This window comes from Chionomys nivalis, chromosome 17 (genome assembly GCF_950005125.1).
Source record: "Chionomys nivalis chromosome 17, mChiNiv1.1, whole genome shotgun sequence".
NCBI lineage: Eukaryota > Metazoa > Chordata > Mammalia > Rodentia > Cricetidae > Chionomys > Chionomys nivalis.
In genome coordinates, this window is record NC_080102.1 from 24,118,039 (window position 1) to 24,137,815 (window position 19,777).

A 19,777-nucleotide genomic window follows, 5' to 3' on the forward strand; every position below is an offset into this window, starting at 1 on the left:
GCAGAGTTTATTGTTGGTTCTCAGTTATAGTCCCAGAGAAGCACATCATGATTGAGCATCTACTGTATCCCAACATATGCTGGGATCAAGAAATGAAGAGGATACATTGTTCATGCTTTCAAAATAATTCACAAGAAGCAAGAATCAAATATATAGGTATTTTTTTAATTAGGGAGAGCATATCCTTGTTGCTCTGATATTGTTTGAAAAGAGATAGTAACTAACTGAGACAGAATGTTCAGAAAATACTTAAGAAGTCCAGGATGTAGCTCTAAGCCATATATCACTTAGCTTGGTATGTACACATCTCTAGCCTCAAAATAATAAGCAAATATCATGTCGTGTTTGAGGTCACATGAAGACTCAGTAAGGGAAGCTGCTTAAGTTTGTCAGGATCATCCAACAAGAGTGCTTAGGTGAAGAGGGATGAACTATAACTCATGCATTAGGGTAGAGATCCATCCATCTGTCCATCATCCATCTATCCATGTACCCAACCATTCATCTATCCATTCACCCCTTCATCTACCCACCCATTCTATACTATTGTGCTTATCTTGAGGAGGGAGGCATATTTATGTATTTCTCTTTCATTTCTGCCACTTACTTCTCTGGTCTTTGATGTTTATGGGCTGCTGGGAAAAATGATTAAAGACATGAACTTTAAAGGTGATCCAGATTCCTAGTGCAACTCTGTTTTTGACCAGTTGTTTGACTTCGAGCCAGCCACTTGATATCTCTGAGCCTCTGTTCATTCATATGTGAAGAATGACTCCACAGTGTTTTACCTCCTTAATTGTGAGGATGAAATGAACAATGGTGTTGAGGCATTTGACATGGTTCCTGGCTCATAGCTTCCTCTCACTGCTCCGTGAAGCCTCTGACACACACTCTTGTCCGTGTCTGTGTTGCTTTAAAGAATCATTTGCTCGCGTTACTCATGTGAATGAGAGCTGTCTATGTTTAGAACCTCCCCTGGAATCTGTCGCTTTGTCTCAGCGTACTGCCTGGCACTTAAGACATCCTCTCTCTGTGAGCCACGAAGCTTATTTTCAGCCTAGCAACTTCTCATTTGAAGCACATTATCAGGAGGCAACATGAATACTTTTTGAATAATTTTGAAAACAGTGATTGGCCAAAAATAGAGACACGACTATACCAGGCTCGGAAGAAAAAAAGAAAGAAAATTATGAACAATTTTCGAGGGTTTAGCTATATTTCATATAAAAAAATTTTGTGTAGGGACCAAAGTATATGAATAGTAACCCAATCATGTTGAGAAACAGCCAAAAGAATTTTCATTTGAATTCACAAGTTTTTCTTGTACCTCCCATGATTTTGGGAAAAGCATACGGAGAGTCGAGTGACTGAAATATATCCCATATTATTGAGCTTTGCTTGATACTGGGTTTCACAGACTTAATACGAAAGAAATTTTGAGATATTGATTTGTATTAATAAAATAGCTAAAGTAATACTTCCATCTCCTAGGAAAAAAGACATTGTTAATTGAGAACACGCATAGAGTATTGAAATCCTCAGGGCTACTATAATCTTTAGAGATCATTTAATCTGATGTATCATAAAATTTAATATTTAATGGGAGTATGACTCACTAATGAAGCATTCATGCTAATTGTAGTAAATCTGGAAACTAAAAAAGACAGCTAACCATCCAGAGGAAACTATTATTATTTTGGAATTCATTAAATGTCATTTCTATTTCCTCTTTGCAAAAATGTACCTATAAATTTAAGGCTATATGGCTCATATTTTTTCCTAAGTTACTTTTGTACTTAATGTAGAGAATGATAATAGGTTTTGTAATTAGATATATTACAATTCACTTGGCAAATCCATTTTATTCTGTATTTTGTGTATCCTGTGTAATGTAATACCCCTTGCAAGGCTTTTATTTTATAAGAGACTGAGGCCCAGAGGGAAGAGGTCAATGGCTCAAGGTCACATATTGATTTGTGCTACCACAAGGATAAGAACCCAGTTTTGGGTGTGATGTTCTAAGTTTTCAATATTGACTATTCACCTCCAAATTTTTATTTATTAGTTTGCCTTTTATTCCACAAAATTAATAAACCACCCCATTTAAATTTGTTTTTATTCTGTATTATAAATAGTGTGTAATTTTGAAAAGTTGTATTATATCTGAAACAGCCACTTTTTATATATTTCTTGCGCTATCTCTTTCATGTTAACAATTTGTGATGATGTTAACTTACTACAGAGATACTTAAACAACCATGTTCATCGATGCCCTACTCACAAGAGCTAAACACTCAAAAATTGTTCATAATTTTCTTTCATATTTTCTTCTGAGTCTAGTCTAGTCGCGCCTCTATTTTTGGTCAATCACTGTTTTCAGAGTTATTCAAGAACTCTTTGTGTTGACTCCTGAAACATTTTCCAATAGAAAATGGAATCAATCTAGATATTCATCAACTGATAAGAGGCAGTAAAAATGTGGTACATATACATAATGGAATTTTGTTCAGCACTAAAAAATATGAAATTTGCAGGAAAATTGATAGAACTTGTAAATATACCGAGGGAGGTAACCCAGCATCAGAAAGACAAATACTTCAATGTTCTCATATGAGAATCTTCACTTTCAAGTTTTAGATTTCCATGTTCAATTTGAAGTGCCTGTTGAGCCCAGGAAGCTAGCAGCAGACAGTGTTGTGGAAGGCCATTCCTGGAGGATAGTGATAGAACCCCTGGGATATGAAAGTGCAGTGGGAGAATATGGGTAGTGGAAAGGTTTAATAGGTTAGTGTGGGAATAGGTTTGTATATATGTTGCTTTTATTGGTTAATGAATAAAGAAACTGCCTTGGCCTGTTGATAGGGCAAAGTGGAACTAGGCAGGGAAAACTATACTGAATGCTTGGAGAAAGAAGGTAAAGTCAAGAGAGAAGCCATGGAGCTGCCACTAGCTGGAACCTTGCCTCTAGGCCACGAGCCTCATGGTAAAATATCAAATAACAGAAATGGGTTAATTTAAGGGATCACAGTGAGCTAGAAATATGCATAAGCCAATAGGCCAAGCAGTGTTGTAATTAATACAGCTCTTGTGTGGTTATTTCGGGGCTGAGCAGCTGGGAACAAACAAGCAGCCTCCTACAACAATATGTGATGTGGGTGCATGGATGGCAGATATGAGGAATTTCAGAGGGTTAAACAAAATTAAGGCTGTCTAAAAAAAGCCATAAGGAATCCCACTATTTTGTAAGTTAATTAAAATATATAATTAAAAAAATAATTTGAAGGGAGGTACTCTATATGGGTAAATAATGTAACTCTCAGAAGCCACAGGTTATTAAGCAAAAGTCCTAGTGACAGAGTTGGGGTACCACCATATAAGTTGTTGGTCAGGGAAGACCCCAAAGTAATAGAGGCTGTTGCCATTCTGTAGTTTTCCAGCAGATTCGGATGACCAGACTCTACTGATGAAGGCTTTGGTTGCAGGGTGTAAACCTGGAACTGAGCTAGAAGCTTCCCTTCTGCTGGGTAGTTTCCAAAGTGCTAGAAGATGTTATGCAGGCAGCCGGAGGAGAAAAGTCATTAACAGTGTACACAGCCATGAGTTACATGAACTTCAGTACCAACTGTCAGACAAGATGTGCCCAGTGGGTGCCATAGTGTTATGACTGTTACAGGGGTAACCAACCACTTCTGATTAGATTTCTTCATGTCAACTCCAGAGGAGGAATTCATGGCTGGTACTGTAAGTTTGGTCAGTAGTCAATGGTTGGGAAATCATAGGCCTTAGGGGAACCTACTATTTTCTTTAACTAAAAGGATGTGTCAAACTACTTTCTAAACATTCGTGCTTGTACCCATAGATTACTGCTATTTTCAGCCTTAGTCAGAGAAGGTTCTGCTTTTATTGGGTCATGGTTACCAGATTTTGGTTACCAGGCTGTGGTTACCATGTTTAACCAGATTCCTAACTGGGAAAAGCATGGAGAATAAGTGATCATTCAGTGCTCAGTTCTAAAAGGAACCTCTACCATGGTTACTCAAATGCATGTCTGGACTCCACTTCTTTTTGGTGTGTGTGTCTGTATAAAATAAAAATGAAGGGAGCTCTTTACAAAATTTACTAAGATTTTAAAAATGTGACAGCAAAGCATTAAAGCATTGAACCCTCTGATTGTAAACAGACATCAAATAGATTGCTATTGAGGTCAGAAGAGATCTGATGCTCTAGTGACCCATGGTACCTAGGTTCTTCCAGCTCCAACTTTCTCTAGTTCTCTCCAAATAATTTTTCACATCTCATTTTTTCTTGACTTCATCTATTCCAATTTATTTTCATTTGTGAACACTATAAATTTTGTGCCTGAAATGTCTTCACTGCTTAACACTGTTGATGTGTTTTTGCAAGGATGATTTTGCTAGCCATCACTTTCTTGTAGCATGGAAAGCTCTGAGAAACTCCTTACTCAGATTTAGCTCTAAAGGCCCAAACAGATAGTTAGCAGAGTTAGGAAATACAGCATGAAAGCATGTATACATAAGGCGTGGAGTGAGGAGGAGGGCAGATGAATGTAGAAACGAAAAGCAGAGGTGAAACCTTTTCTGTCTGTCATCACCTATTTGTAACAACACGTGTATGGTAAATCTTCAGAGATTTTATTGAAGTGAAATAAATGTCTTTGATACTCTTCTTGAGGCAGAAGAGAGGACAGAGAGCACCATTGTTATTTCCAGGATCCAAAGTGGACATTGGAGGGAGGCCTTTTCCAAGTACCATTATTATTTAGTAGGGTAGTTATCTCCTGAGCTGGTGTTGTTGATCACAGCGGGTAGAGAGTGCTGCTTTCCTTAGCTGTCAGTATGGCCTCTGGTGAGCTGAAGTGGGAGCCAGAACTTAAGTTTTGACCTCTGACATCTATTACAACGCATGGGTGGATTCCAGTATTTTGCCTATATTTCAAGATGCCAACAAGGCATAAATGGCACATAAAACAGACTCATTAATCACTCGGTAGAATGCATATATAAATAAAAACTATGAAAAATTAAGAATAGCAAATGATACCAAACAAAGTAAAAAGTGCAGTCAGGTAGAATGACATTATCTCTAAAGCATTACACATATGTACAAAAGTAAGCTGGGCTTACAGAACGAGGTTTGTGCAATTTAAGGACAACAGTGACATGACATTGTAGGCATTGTAGGTGATGCAGACTTACTGTGAATCAATATTTGTTAAGTGATTCCAAATGAGCTAATGCTTCTTCTAGGAATGCATTCATTTTCATTGTACATTCCATTCTGCAATTATTTAATTGGAAATCTATTGCCAGAAACTATTAAGTGATGGAAACATGAATCTTAGCTCTACTCTGTGTCCTCTAAAACTCCCATTGTAATGGAAGAGGAAAACATGGAAATTAATGACTGTGACATGAAGAGGTTAATGTGGTGATGTGATGGAAGGTGAGTGATGATAATTAAGGCTGTCACCAAGGAGATTATCCTGGAGTTATGTCTTAAGAATTGTGGCTGGGGCATCTAGAAATGGACACCTCCGCATAGGAGGATGTACATGTAGAAAGTCTTTTGGGGAAAGAATATGAATTATCACCTCTAAAGTACAGGCAGTAAATAGCAATCTGTAGAGCTTCCGGAGGTGAGATGAGACTGAACAATTCAGTTCAGGTCTAAGGAAGGAGAGTTTAGGAATCCTCAGCAAACCAAAGAACTTCTTAAAGGTAACAGAGAGCCATAGAATGATTTGAAGAAAGACTAAGTATTGACAAGATGGGTTTGAGATGGGATAATTATGAATAGAAGCTTGGAGACCAATTAGGGAAGCACAGTCCTGAAATGAAAATGAGGAACTTCGTAGAATCTTCACATTTGTGGAAGGGATGGGTCATGTTTAATAACAAACATTAACACTGTGCAAATGTTTATCATATTTAACCCTTAAAACATTCCTATAGAAAAGGAGCCAGTGTTATTCTCATGTCATTGGTAAGAACAGCAAGGGTTGGAGAGGTTGAATCAATTTTTAAATTAATGTGATCAAGTTCACAGGCATGGCTGGTGGAAGAACTGAGATTTGAATCCAGGTGGTTTAACTCCTAAATTGATTCTCAAAGAGAAATTCACTATAGTGCCTCCAGGTAAGGTATTCTGAAGGAGATCAGTGTCTAGTGACTTACATGACACTAGAGATGAAGTCACTTTATTTTGAGCTCAGCATCATCTACTGAGAAGGAGGCTGTCATGAAGTAGAACTGGTGAACATTGTGGGCAAAAAAAGCCTCAGGTATTAGGACCACCCTACTGAAAAGTGGTCAGAATGCCATTCCCAATGTTTTTTGTGATTGCTGTATTTTATAATTAGTCTGCCATTCTCTGGAGAAATCAGGAACAAGCTGCAGAAGTGTTCCCGAATGAACATGGACTTGTAAGGCACTAGATGAGTCCCATTGTCCTGTTATGGCCAGCAAGATGCATCTGACCTCTATACTTCAGCTGAGACTGAGGCCAAATATGCTTTTTATTAATTTCTAAGTTAATTCTCTTAGTAGCAGAGAAAGAGCAACCAAGACTAACCAATGGCTGACCTTTAGAGAGGACATAGCTGAGAGAAGTATGTGACTATCAGCCATGAGTTTGAGGTCATATTTGATCTCACAATTCTTACTTAGAAGTTATTAACTTTCTCTCAAAACCAATAATAATAATAATAATAATAATAATAATAATAATAATAATAATAAAAATTTCTCCTTAGAAGAAAGAGAGACTGAGAATGAACTTTCTAGATAATAAGCACATTTGAGACTCACTGTACTGTGTTTCTCTTTCTTGGTTAAAGCCACAGCCTTCAGTATTGCTCCATGTGGAGACAAGGTCGACAAGGAGATAGCTGAAGGTAAATGGAGTTATAACACAGGCTGTTTTGACCCAATAAGCCTGATGTGTTTATCAAAAAGGAAGAGCCCATATCCTTCTTCTCATCCTGTTCAGTTCATCTGAGGGTCCACCAAGAAGTTGGCCAGATACAAGAGAGGAAAAGAACCATGACCAAGAAGCCAGTCGGTGAGAGTGCGCACCTGGAACTTCCCAGACTCTGGAAATGTGAGAGATACTTTTCTGCTATTGAAGTCACTCAGCCCTGTCCTAGCTGACCAATACAAACACGTTTGTATAGTGTACTTATCTGTGGACAGATTGAGGTTCGGAGGTGGGAAGTGACTTTCTAATTAAATAGTCTGGATTGAAGTTATAATCCATTGCTGGTTCCATTAATGCTGTGAGGATTAAATATGGCAAGACAAACATACACAGGGTATACATGCATCACACGCTAGGGTCTAGAAATGACAAAGAGCTGTTATAGCTTGTGGACAATCATATATTGAGCATGAACAAATGATCTAAGTGTACTTAAAATATTAATGGTAATTAAGTGTAATTCAAAATACACATGTATAAAGGATAACTATTTGGCCATTAAAAAGAAAAAAAATGGCATTGGTTCCAATATGGGCAAATTTGTTACATGGAATAGTCAGGCACAAGAGGACTGTTTTCTCGGGTAGATTTGGAATCTGAAATTGTTGAACTTGACAGAAGTAGAAGGTAGAGCAGCATTTGCCAAGGCTGGGAATGGGTATTGGGAATTGTTGGTCAAATGATGTAAAATTTCTGATAGGACAGTTGGATAAAACTGAGTTCTATTATAAAACATGGTGATTATAGTCAATGTCGTGTACTGTACACTTGGAAAAGCGCTGAGTAGATTTTTAAATGCCTTTACTACAAAAAATTAGCTTTAGGAAGTAAATATTAATTGCTCATCTGTAAAATCATATTGTCCACCATGAACAGATATAATTTGCTTGTTAAAGAAGACAAAATGAACTCGTAAATTCCACATGAAAAACGTAAAGTCCTGAAAAACACAGATTCAGGCAGGGGAGATGGCTTAGTGGGGAAAGTGCTTTCCACACAGGCATGAGGACCCGAGTTGGATCCCCAGGAGCTATGTAAACACATCTGGGCAGAAGAGGCAGCCAGCTATAATCCCAACATGGGGAGTAAGAGACAAGGGAATCAGAGACAGGGGTTCCCAAGGTCAAACTGTGCAACCAGACTAGTCAGAACAGGGACACTTTAGGTTCAGCAAGATCCAGAATGAGGATAATTTCTGACACCAACTTTGGGCTTCTGAACACACACACACACACACAAAGAGAATATTCCTGAGCATACATTTATGCCTCCCAGTATGTATATACACGTGCGTGCATGTCACACGCTAAAAAAGAACTTTTATAAATCTAGAAAAATTTCAAAGGTCTAAGAACATCAAAGGCTAGAACGGAGAGCAACAGGACAATTACCTAGAAGAGGAAAATCGTTGGACTCATGTTGGAGAGCAATATGGCAAAACAAAATTGCTTTCAAGTAGTGAATTCAGTTAACCTACAATTCAACAAGTGAGTTTTTCCATGAAGTTCCAGGAGACCCATGTAGACAAAACTAGGAAGAGACTGGGTTTCTACTAATAGGCCAAAAGATAGCATATATTTTGATATATTAATATTATATGGAATGTACAGATCTCAGGCAAAATGAACTAGATACATAGATACCAATTGACGTGGATCTTAAAAAGATGACATTGTCTGACAGCCACCACCACCAAAACTAATGTAAAAACAGCATCAGATTTCTTAGATGCAGATGCTAAACATATATTAGAAGAAGCCACAACTGGAATGGATACAAATTCAGTGTTTTGGACTGAGGAGATTGCTCTGTGGTTAAAATGTTTGCCATACATGTATGAGAACTGGAGTCTGGAGCCTCAGAACCCATGTAATTACTGAATAGGCATGGCAGCCTGCTGTAATTCCAGCCTCAGAAGCTGAAGAAAAAGGATCCCATTGCAAGCTGGCTAGCAAGACCAGCCATGTCAGTGAGCTCTGCGTTTTATTGAGAGACTTTGCCTCAATAAATAAGGCAGAAAAATTATTGAGGACAATTGCGTTGGTTGTTCTACAGACAGTTCCTGACATTAACCTCTGTTCCTTCACATGCATGTATGACACACATGTGCACTCACACACAGGTGAACACACATGCATGAAAATGGAAAGAAAATCAACAATAACAACAATTCCTGTTTTCAGCGGATTAGTTGATTTTTCTTGGGAGACGGAGGAGAGTAAAAATAGGTAAGGGAGTTTAAACGATGCCTGACATATTTTTTCTTTAATACAAAACCAAGTGTGGCTTATTGTTATTGTTTACTTTCAGGACTGACTCATAGACATGCAGTGTAGGCACTTTTGGAGGTTTCTTGGATTATCTTGGTTTCTACCCTCTAAGACTATAAGAAATTTGTTCTGGCTTCACTAGATACACGTGCTTCCTACACCTGCTCCCAATCAGTCTGGCTCCCTGTGGTGATAACTTGTTTGTGATCTAACAAATAAAGCTTGCCTGAAGTTCAGAGTGCAGAGCTAAACCACCAGTTAGTCACAGAGGCCAGGCAGTGGTGGCACACACCTTTAACCCCATCACTCAGGAGACAGAAACAGACAGATCTCTGTGAGTTCAAAGCCACCGTGGCTATACAAGATTGATCCAGTCTCAAAGAGAAACAGAGTCAGGTGGTGGTGGCTCATACCTTCAATCCCAGCACCAGGGAGGTGGGGACGGGAAGTGATATGGCTGAGCAGAGAGAGGAATATTAGGCGGGAGGAGACAAGAGCTCAGATTCAGTCTGAGGATGCAGTCTCAGGATTCATAGAGACAGGATCACCACTTCAGTCTGAGGATTTGGTAGAGGTAAAAGATTTTTCTAGTGGCTGGCTACATTGCTTCTCTGATCTCTCAGCTTTCACCGCCTAGTGTCTGACTCCAGGTTTTTATTATTAAGAACAATTAGAATTCATGCTACAGTTCCTCCTACTATTTCCTGGACAAAGTCTGGTCTGATACACTGGCTGTGAGTGGGTCAAGTGAAACCCTCAAAAGTGTATCCAGAGATTGAAGTGGGGTCAAAGGGCTGAAGGAATCAGAAGACACATCCTTCCACCTTACTCTACTCTGAGGAATTTTTCTCCAACCCTGCTGATACTCCTAATAGCTGAGGGAATGGATCTTCCAAGGCATGGGGGTTACATCTCTTGACAGCATACACTGCCTGTATCATCAGACCTCTTCTTGCATTTGCCCCCGCCCTCTTCTCCGCTCTTGTCTCCCCCCTCACTTTCATTGTCCTGGAGTTGTATCAGAAGCTAAGCATTACCACACACTCTGTGCTCTAAGGAATCTGGAATTATCCAGTACTTCCTGCGTTTTTGTATATTTCAGAAATAGCAGTGAAGGATCACTATTGCTCAATCTATAGTGACTGATGTTATCAATATTGCTGTAGCCAAATTAAAATTAAATCCCACCGGCCTTATAACTGCTAATGCTGAGCAAGTTAATTGTTAGGTGTGGCAGAAAAATAAACTACCGCATCCAATTTAGTCCAAGTTTTAAATAATTTTTGTAATTAGTCTATAGTTCATATGCTGAAAAGTAGACAGTTTTCCTAGACGTGTAAGCCGGACAATGTCTGAATGAAATGTGTTCACAACAAGCCAATCCCTCAGTTTCAGAAATGACCGCACTCACGTGCCCAGTGCTTTTATTTTCGTGGCACCTGGGTTCACAAACACTGTAGCGGGCACTTACTCTCCACTGTGGTTCAGGTTGTCGTAACTCAGAAAGAGACCCGCATAGATGGTCTCGGTCAGCAGGGCATAGATGGCGATCATAATCAGTAGTACAGCCAGCTTCAAGACAGAGTTCAGCCGGAGGAAAACTGCACAGGTCACCATGGCCAACACCCCCGTGAAGACAAAGTACTGCAAACAGAGAGCACAGGTGGTCAGACTCACAGGGACCTCCGAGGATCCCTCTGCTAGCCATGCTGCCCCCTGGTCTCATTAGGAAGATTTTTTTTTTTTGTTGAACATTTTCCTTGGGAGGTTGGGGGCCTTGTGGTATTCAAATTGAACTCTCCCTTCTCCTGCCCCCGTCTCTGCTCCCTGTCTCTGAGTGACGTCATGATTCACCTTATTCCCCTTCAGTCTCATTGCTGTAAAAATAAGTTTTATCATTTTAGTATTTTATGTGCTCTGTTTGTGTGTACGTCTAGGCACTACATACATGCCTGGCGCCCACGGAAGCCTGAAGATGGTGTCCTGTTCTGTGGTATTAGAGTTACAGATGGTTGTGAGCTGCATGTGAGCAGGCAGTAGAAGCCCAGCCCTCTGGAAGAGCAGCCAGGACCCTTAACCACCAACCCATCTCCAGATTCTCAGGCTCCCCGTTCATGCCTCCTTCTCTCCCGTGTCCCACAGTCAGCTAGTTTCAGTTTTTAGACTCTTCATTATTTTCTGAACAGATCTCATGCTCACCCAGCTTTATCTACTTTTCTTGCTTTAGTTCTCACAAGCAGCTTGGGAAAATTGTTTTAATAATAATAATAAAAACACATTGTCATTTATTTATAGGTATTTGTGTGAATGCCACAGCATACATGTGAAAGTCAGAAGACAACTTGTGGGAGTTGGGACTCTCCTTCCACACGTGGGTTCTGGGATTTGAACTCAGACCGTTAGGCTTGTCAGCAAGTGCCTTTATCCACTGAGCCATCCTGGCCAGCAGCCTTCCTTGTTTCCATCTAAATCTGTTGCTAGGCTTTCGCACCTCTAAACACACACATGCACTCTCTCTCTACCTAGGATTTCTGGAACACCAGCCTGATCACGTTTCTCCTCACTGGAAATCCTTTCTTTGCTCTCCAGTCCCTCAAATTCTTCTGTCTCCCACACAGCGGAGCACACAGGCTACCACGTACTAGCTCTCTCTGCACTCTCTAAACCCTTTTCTCACACCTCCATGGCCTGGGGTTCAAATCTCATTCAAGTGACTAAGCCTTGCTTCTATTCACACATCAGGTGTCCTGTCCTCTGGGAAGCACCCGCAACCTCTGTACCCTGCAGAGACGAGCATGGCATCTCCCACTCTGTGTCAAGCATCACCGCTCTAACTGCAAATGTGCAATCACCCAAGAACTTGAGGAGTGGAACAGTCTCCCAGCGTCTACACAGCAACCTTTCTGCAGTCTGAGAAACACCTTGGGCTATTTTCTTTACAGAACTATTCTGACATATTCTGAGTGTTGGTTTAAGTTGGGATTAGTAAAAATTCATATTGTCAAAGGTCCATTTTGATCTCAAAATCTGTACATGTATTGTCTCTTGAAGCAGTCAAGGAAACTACTCAGAATGGGACTCACAGCTCCCAGTTGTATAGGTTAAGAAACCAATGACTGTAGAGATAAATAAACCGCTCATGATCCTGAAGCTATAAAGAGGTGTCTTGGTCATCTAGGTATGGCCAGTTGACTGGAGTGTGATTTTAGTGGGAATGAGGGCCTTGATAACACTACAGCCCTTTCATGTACACATTGCCTTCTCTCTTCTATTATACAGAGGGGCAGCTTTTATAAGGATGAGGAGACAGGTAAGAATTTTAAAAAGCTCTGAGTACAGAAGTTGTGCTATGAATTCCTTAAGTATCAGTAACTCATTTGTGCAACCCTTTTACAAATATTGATTCAAAAATGTCGTCAGTGTCTCAGATGACTTCTCATTAAGGACAAACTCCCTGTAGATTGGCTCAGGAGAGAATCAGATACCGTCTCTGCCCTTAAAGGCCGTCATTTGTTGCTTCCTTTACCATGTCTGTTTTTCCTAATAAGCCCAATTACTAATCCTTGTACCTAATGGAAGGATCAACTGTCTTCAGCTGTCCTCTAAGGTTTTTCCTTGGGCAAGATTTATATATAGCTCATGTTGATTTGATACAGGAAGTCAGGTATGAAGAGGCCGGATAAAAGAGTTCCATCTGCACAGTTTTTCTCCATCTGGAGAAACCTTCAAGATGCTCCATTTTAATGCAGGCTATAGGGTAGGAAAATATATCCAAGGGATTTTGTTTTGTTGTTGTCTTTAGCACAGCATATAGTTGTGCCTGGTTGTGTCAACTTAAATTATGAATCATGTATTATATCAAAATATATTAAAACAATAGTGCCCTTGAAGCAAAATCTTTGGGGGGCATATTAGTTGGATAAGAATGTTGTGCCCATTTAGTGAATGCCCATTGTAATCAGGATAGGTGATGGGAGGTTGAAGAAATAGATAAGAATTGGCTGGGGCCTAAAGGGAATGACAGTAAAAAAGAAATATGAGGCAGGTATGAAAATGCCAATAGAAATGTACTATGGTAGGGATGTGACCAACTGTGACAGGAACATAGAGGCATGAGCAAGCATATTTCATGGAGAGAAGGTGTGGCTAAAGAGGGACAGAAGAGGTGAGTTTGTTTTGGGTCTTGAGGGGTGGACAACAAATAGGAAGACAAAATAGTCTAAATGCCAGGGTATATGGAGCAGGGATTTAGGAGAATCATTCCTTGGATTAAACAAAAGATCCATGCAACTAATCATAAGGAGAGCTGGCAACACAGGCCAAGAGAATATATGTTGTCTCCCTGCTTTATCTACCTAGCAATTAGGCACAATCACTCACCGAATACATCTGTAGCATCAGACTTCTTAGCAGACTGGTTAAAAAATCTGTTTAAAACTATATCAAATCATTCTATTATAGAATACATAAATTGTGTAGCCATACATACTAGAAAGTATGGAGAAAATAGAGTTGTCCTAGGAGGGAAATCCACAATTGTTTTAGGTAAAAGAATGAGACAATCTATGAAAGAAAAATAGAAAAGATTCAATAATAAAATAATTTGACTTTTACAATTTTTGGATATTGCAGAATAAATTGACATGTGAGGAAAAAGAAGGAAATTCAGGCTGGAGGATGAACTGTGTAGCTAGATGTACAATCGCAAAAACTGGCAGTGTGAGGTCCAATGTGAAATGAACTCAGGGTAATATGGGGACCAGCTTGAGGGGGGATGTTTATTGTCTCGGGGTGATATGTGGGAGGGAAGACGTAACGATTACAATCAAACACTTGCTGGGCATGCAGTCTGTACAAAAGATTCTAAAAATGACTTTACCCCATCTTGTTCAGTAGTTAGTGTACTCAAAGTTAGACACTATTCTTTCATCAATTCTAAGGAATAGGGATGTCCATGGAGGCATTTCCTATTTCTGGATACTCAAGGTTCTCTCTTCTCAAATGACACACTAACCTGGGAAATCGCAAATACATCAAATTCCTCTAACTCTGAAAATCTTGGACTCATATGACTTTACACACTCAACACTACACAAACTCCCTAGACAGAATAGCATGTGTTCATTAATATATGACTGTTAAGTAAGAACCTACTGTGTGAACTAAGGACCTCCTGTGCTCCAGCGTGGATGGCTCCACATTCATATTATGACACCATCATAGCATACCATAAATTATCTTGGCATCACATAATATTTTCCTCTTATAAGAGAAGCAAGGAGAACTTTACACCATCACAACTGGAGAAGAAACTGAGTATTTACACATACAAGTCAGACAAACTGAACTATCTGTGCCCATTTGGGTACTGCCCAAACCTCTGCCATTCTAAACTCACAGGGAAAGAAGGAAAGAAATCAATCTGACAGTTTCCAAAAGTCACTATGGTTGAAAAGATTAATCCAAACACTGATTGATGCACACACAACTTGGTCTCCAACAACTCCAGGTCTTGCAGCAAGCACTACAGTAAGGGTGAGCAGGCAAAAGATAAAGTTGCTCCCACTGTACCTCAGCCTGGGCTCCTTGCTTGTTCAAGGAGTGAAGATGCCATAATTCAGGATCACCACTGGTAAATGTGGGATTCCTAGACTGATATTCTGAGCTGGCTACTGGGTTGTATTTTCTTAGGAAAGAAGCATTGTGTGTGTGTTTCATGTTGTGATGCAATGCTATATTTGATTTATTCTAAATTAAAATAGTCATGTTTGCCCCTTTATAAAATGTTTTTCAACCTATTTTTCGTGTATAAAAATGATTTTAACCTTGATTTGCCCACTTAATACTTACTATTTTTTCCTGTATTTACTAGTTTTGAGCAATCTGATTATTGTGTGTGTGTGTGTGTGTATGTTTAATGTCTCTTATGTCTGGTGTTGTTTAGGAAAATTCTGATTTATAGCTCTCATCAAAATTGGACAGAAATGCTCATTAATTACGTAGCTTGTCTTTTTTCTTCTTGTGGGAGAGGACTCAAATTATGGAGGTGTTATGCTGCTGAAAATTGGACTTAATGCTATCTTTGATGGCTGTTTTGTCTTGTAATTTATTTTGGACATGTCTATTGCTTTTCATCAATTTTACTCTTATTTTTGTCTATAATGTCTAATATTACTAAATTCCTTCCAGTGTAGTTTTCATCTCACAGTTAGTAGTTTTTACTTATAAATGCTCAGTTTGGATTCTACATATATCTTTCATTTTTTTTAAGCATATGAAATAAAATAACAATTATTTTATTGCCTGTTTGATAGTTATATATAAGCACCAAGTTCTGGCTTAATTTCCATTCATTGATTATCTCCTTCATTATCAATAATAGTTCATTTTAATGTCTGGTCATCATTGATTAAATGCTAGCTAGCCACAGTGATTTTTTTTCTTCCATGAACTGAATCTTTATCTTATTTTTTAAAATTGTTTTACTTTTGTTAAATCCTGGATGTTTTTAAATTTTTATGAGTATTTTCATGATTCGTTCTAAGATATAATAAAACCACAGTATAAAAATTTTATTTTTTTAAAACAATTACACTTACATCTTATTTAAATGAAGAATCAGAGCAGAATATAGTCTAGGAATAAACACTTTAACACCACTAAAGCCTTTAGCTCCTGCTCCACCAAGTGTCCAGTGGGCTGTGATGTGTTCTGGTCAGTGCAGGGTCACACGCTGTTTTCAGCCCATGTGAGCTGCAGATCCTGATTAACTCTGATGGTTTTCCCCATCACTGATTTCTCATGTGCTTGTGCCGATTGGACACTCTGCAGCTCTGAGCCTTTCTCTGTGCAATGCTCTTCTCAATGGTGGTGCACTCTGCAACCTCTAAGCCGCCTTACCCTCTCCTGACTCTTCACTTGCTTATTCTTGAGGCACAAAATCACTGTGTTTCATCTGGGTTCACCTCCCTAAGGCACGGTCTGGACAAAACTCATGGCATATCAGGACTCAGTTCATTTGCTTCCTACCTCTTGGGAATCACTGTCTTCACTGCTTGGTGTTCAGTATCTTACAAGATACAGTTCATGGGCTATGTTTGTTTGTTTCTATTTGTCCCAAGTGGAAATGGAAATCTTGCCCTGTTATTCATCTGAAGGATAAGTAAACATTGTTAAGTAGACAGTAGGTTCTGTGCTGAGATCAGTCTTTAGGGAATTTTACTGTAACATTACAATATTTATCTTTTAGTCTTAAAAATGTATAAGCATGAAGTGGTTTGAAGCACTGGAAAAAATTAAGGAACAAGGAATATGTGTTAGTGTGTCCTAAGATGATGCCATCAATGTGTGTGATGTGGGAAAAGAAAGACTTGGACATTAGATGGACTCAAAAACGTGACTCCAGGATGCAGGATACATATAGCCAAACCTCTACTGGAAAACTCGCTCTCCTACACCATAGCAAACCCTGGCCACTCTTACAAACAGTGATCTTCTTGAACAGATGGAAAATGAAGTAAAGAGATTTGGTTCTGAAATGAGGCTTTTCCCAGGGTTGAAGATGATCACCCCTCTGGGTTACACATGAGATCTGCATTCATTTTCTAAACAACTGGTACCTTTCCCTTCCTCGGTTGGAACAAGGCTTCTTTTTACCATTTCCTTTTTCTTTACTCTTCTCCAGTACGTGACAGACTTCCAACTTAGAACTTAGTTATTTTTTGCATCATAGAACTGCTTTGTGTTTATAGCGGATCATCCAATTTGGTAGAATGCTTTCAACTAGGCGTGGTTTCCCATAGGCTGATGTGCAAACATCATGTTGCTAGCAGAGGAAACCAAGGCTCAGAGAAATGACATGTTTTGCTTGGGGACAGACCCTTGTGAGATCTGGGAGCTGACGAAGCCTTCAGAGTTTCTGGGTGTTTAATTTCTTCTAGTTTGGCAGACAGGAGCCTAGAGAGAGACACAGATGTGCAGACTGAAGTGGAGAACTCTAGGTCGAGTCAAGTGGTTGTTGTCACAGCTGGAGAATTAGTTCTTTGACTTTAGTTTGCTGAGTCCTGAGGAAAATCATCCATCGGTTGTAGAGGAAGGTTCTAAATTTCCACTTTATGATCATTGGATCTTTTAATTGTATTTCTATTTTAGAGTATATTATTAACACATTTCCACTTTTGAATATGCTTATTTATAATATATATCATAGTCCACACAAGGGTTTTCAGGAGGAAAACAATGCCAGACATTAAATAAGCAAATCCCGTTTTTGTTAGGTGTTCTCTATGTTCTTTTTATGGATATACTTACTCAATTTTCATAACTTCCCAGTGAGCATTACTTTTATCTTTATTTTATAGTTATGGAAACTGAGGCATAGAGACAAAACTGTGTGATCGTAACGCTTGCCTACCTGGACCTTAGAGCTAAAAAAAAAGCAAAAACAAAACTAAAAACCGATGAATGCTGCGTTCCTGAGATGTGAAACTCTCATGTGTATTCAGGTATAGAGTGCCAACTTGGAGAGACAGGGCACACAGAGTAATACACCATGAACACCTGCTTCATGCCAGACACATGCTAGGAGCTATATATTTGCCAAGCCAATAGACAGCAAGGTATTCATTTTCCCATTTCATAGATGAGGAAACAGATCAGAAAAAGTAAAGTCCAGCTTAGACAAGCTCTGACTACCCACATCTTAGCTTTCCTTTACTCTCAGTGTTGGGGCACTCCCTGTGTTCTTCAAACCAAGAAATTCTTAGGAAGCTGGTATCACACAGAATCTTATACACTAAGGAGGAAACAGGCTGTGTGGTATTCCCATCCATCCTTGCATATCCCCGGGAAGAGTCTGATTTCTTCTCCTTCTAGGACTAGGACAAAAAGTAAGGAATCTATAGAACAAGCGCCAGTACCAAGTCGTTATAACTGAGTTAAAAGAGAAAGAAAGGAAGGAAAGGAGTGAGAAAGAAAGCAAAGCAGTAAGGTGGGAGTGTGACTGAGCAGGCTACTCTCTGAACACTAGCTTTATTATTAATTATAGCACAGTGGCGGCAGCAGCCTCTCCTGTGTTTGTAGGTGTACACGGAGGATTCAATGGTTCTCAGTCCTGTTCTTAGACCCTGAGAGACTAGCGAGAACCCTTTCTCATCTCACATGTTGGAGAACTCTCTGAGTCTGTTACCTACTAGAGGATCAGGTCTACCCCTGGTCCTCATAATATGGGATCTGGTGGGGTCTTCAAGAGCTATCAGCTAACATCTCTTCTGGCCTAGAATTTCTACTCTAATATACACAAGTCCAGACTAACAGATTTTGTAGACTGACCCTAAGACCCATGGATTGATTAATGACTCTGTGGTTGGGAGAAGGCTAAACATGCAACATGATGGCAGGCCTCCCGATGAGATGTTGTCAGACCCAGTGCTTCTCTGAAAACTGCCCCTACCATGTTGACTTCGATTTAGCTGTAGTTTTCTGTCTTTCTTTTTTCTATTTTCTTTATTTTCTTCTTTTTTCTTCTTTCCCTTCCTTTCTTCCTCCCCTTCTTCTTCCTTCCCTCCGTCCCATTTATCACAGTGGGAGCAGTACAATTACTTGACCACGGAGACCCTGACACAGTCTCCTACAGGGTAAGCTTGGATGAGATGATTAGGAGAGAAAGAGACAAAAGAAATGGATCAATGTATAATGGGGAAGGTGAAAAGGGAAGAAAGGAAGAAGAATGGAGAGAGAACCAGTGAAGTATGGGTAAGGGAAAGATGCAGAGGAGGGAGCAGGCATGAGGATGGAGAGAGAGAGAGAGAGCATGGGGTAAAGAAAAGATGGAAAGGGAAGGAGGGAGGGAGGGAGGGAGGGAGGAAGAAAGGAAGAAAGGAAGGAAGGAAGGAAGGAAGGAAGGAAGGAAGGAAGGAAGGAAGGAAGGAAGGAAGGAGGGAAGAAGGAATAGGCAGGAGGAACACGGGTTCTGGAGCAGCCACTAAGACCCTTTGGTCAGTCCTGTGCCCTTGTGCTGGTGGAGGTGTTCATGTCCACCTGTCACCACTGGGAACTTGCAAATAAATACCTCTGGGTAGGAGCAGATATCTGTAAACACAGCTGAGGAATTGAAAGTCAGGTTCTTCAAGGGTATCGACTTGTCAAAATCACACCACAGCTGCGGATTAAAAAAAAAAATAAAAGAACAGCAACAAAAAACAAAAAGACACAGGAACAACAGTCAGTGCGAGTGTTGGGAGGGGGACAGTGTGCTAGCGCTGCTGGCTTTCAGCCAAAGCCAGGGGTAGGAGGGCCTAGAGGGGCTTGCCTGCCAGGAGGGAGGCATCCGTTCCTTTCACCTCTTTTATTTAAAAAAATAAGCACTGGCTCAGAAAAAGGCTTCTGTAAGGCAGTCACGAAACTGGGTTAGGATGGTTCTGTTTGCGCAGTCACTTTGGGACACTGGAGTGTGTTTGGAGGGCACAGAAGAGAGCTAGAGAACGGGGGAAGAGGTCTGAGGTAAACTGATA

The 19,777-nt window shown here is 39.8% G+C and overlaps 1 protein-coding gene across 3 annotated transcripts in view; it reads right to left on the bottom strand.

Moving 5' to 3' along the window:
* Adcy8 (adenylate cyclase 8) overlaps window positions 1–19,777 on the bottom strand; it is a 208,537-nt gene that overhangs the window by 28,644 nt on the left and 160,116 nt on the right. For 2 of the 3 annotated variants that reach the window (XM_057791703.1, XM_057791701.1), the window contains 2 exons: window positions 19,336–19,425; window positions 10,738–10,910 (listed from right to left, as the gene is read on the bottom strand). In XM_057791703.1, coding sequence (XP_057647686.1) covers window positions 10,738–10,910; window positions 19,336–19,425 — 263 coding nt within the window. The remainder of the gene's footprint in view (window positions 1–10,737; window positions 10,911–19,335; window positions 19,426–19,777) is intronic. The other variant, XM_057791702.1, reaches the window with a different exon arrangement.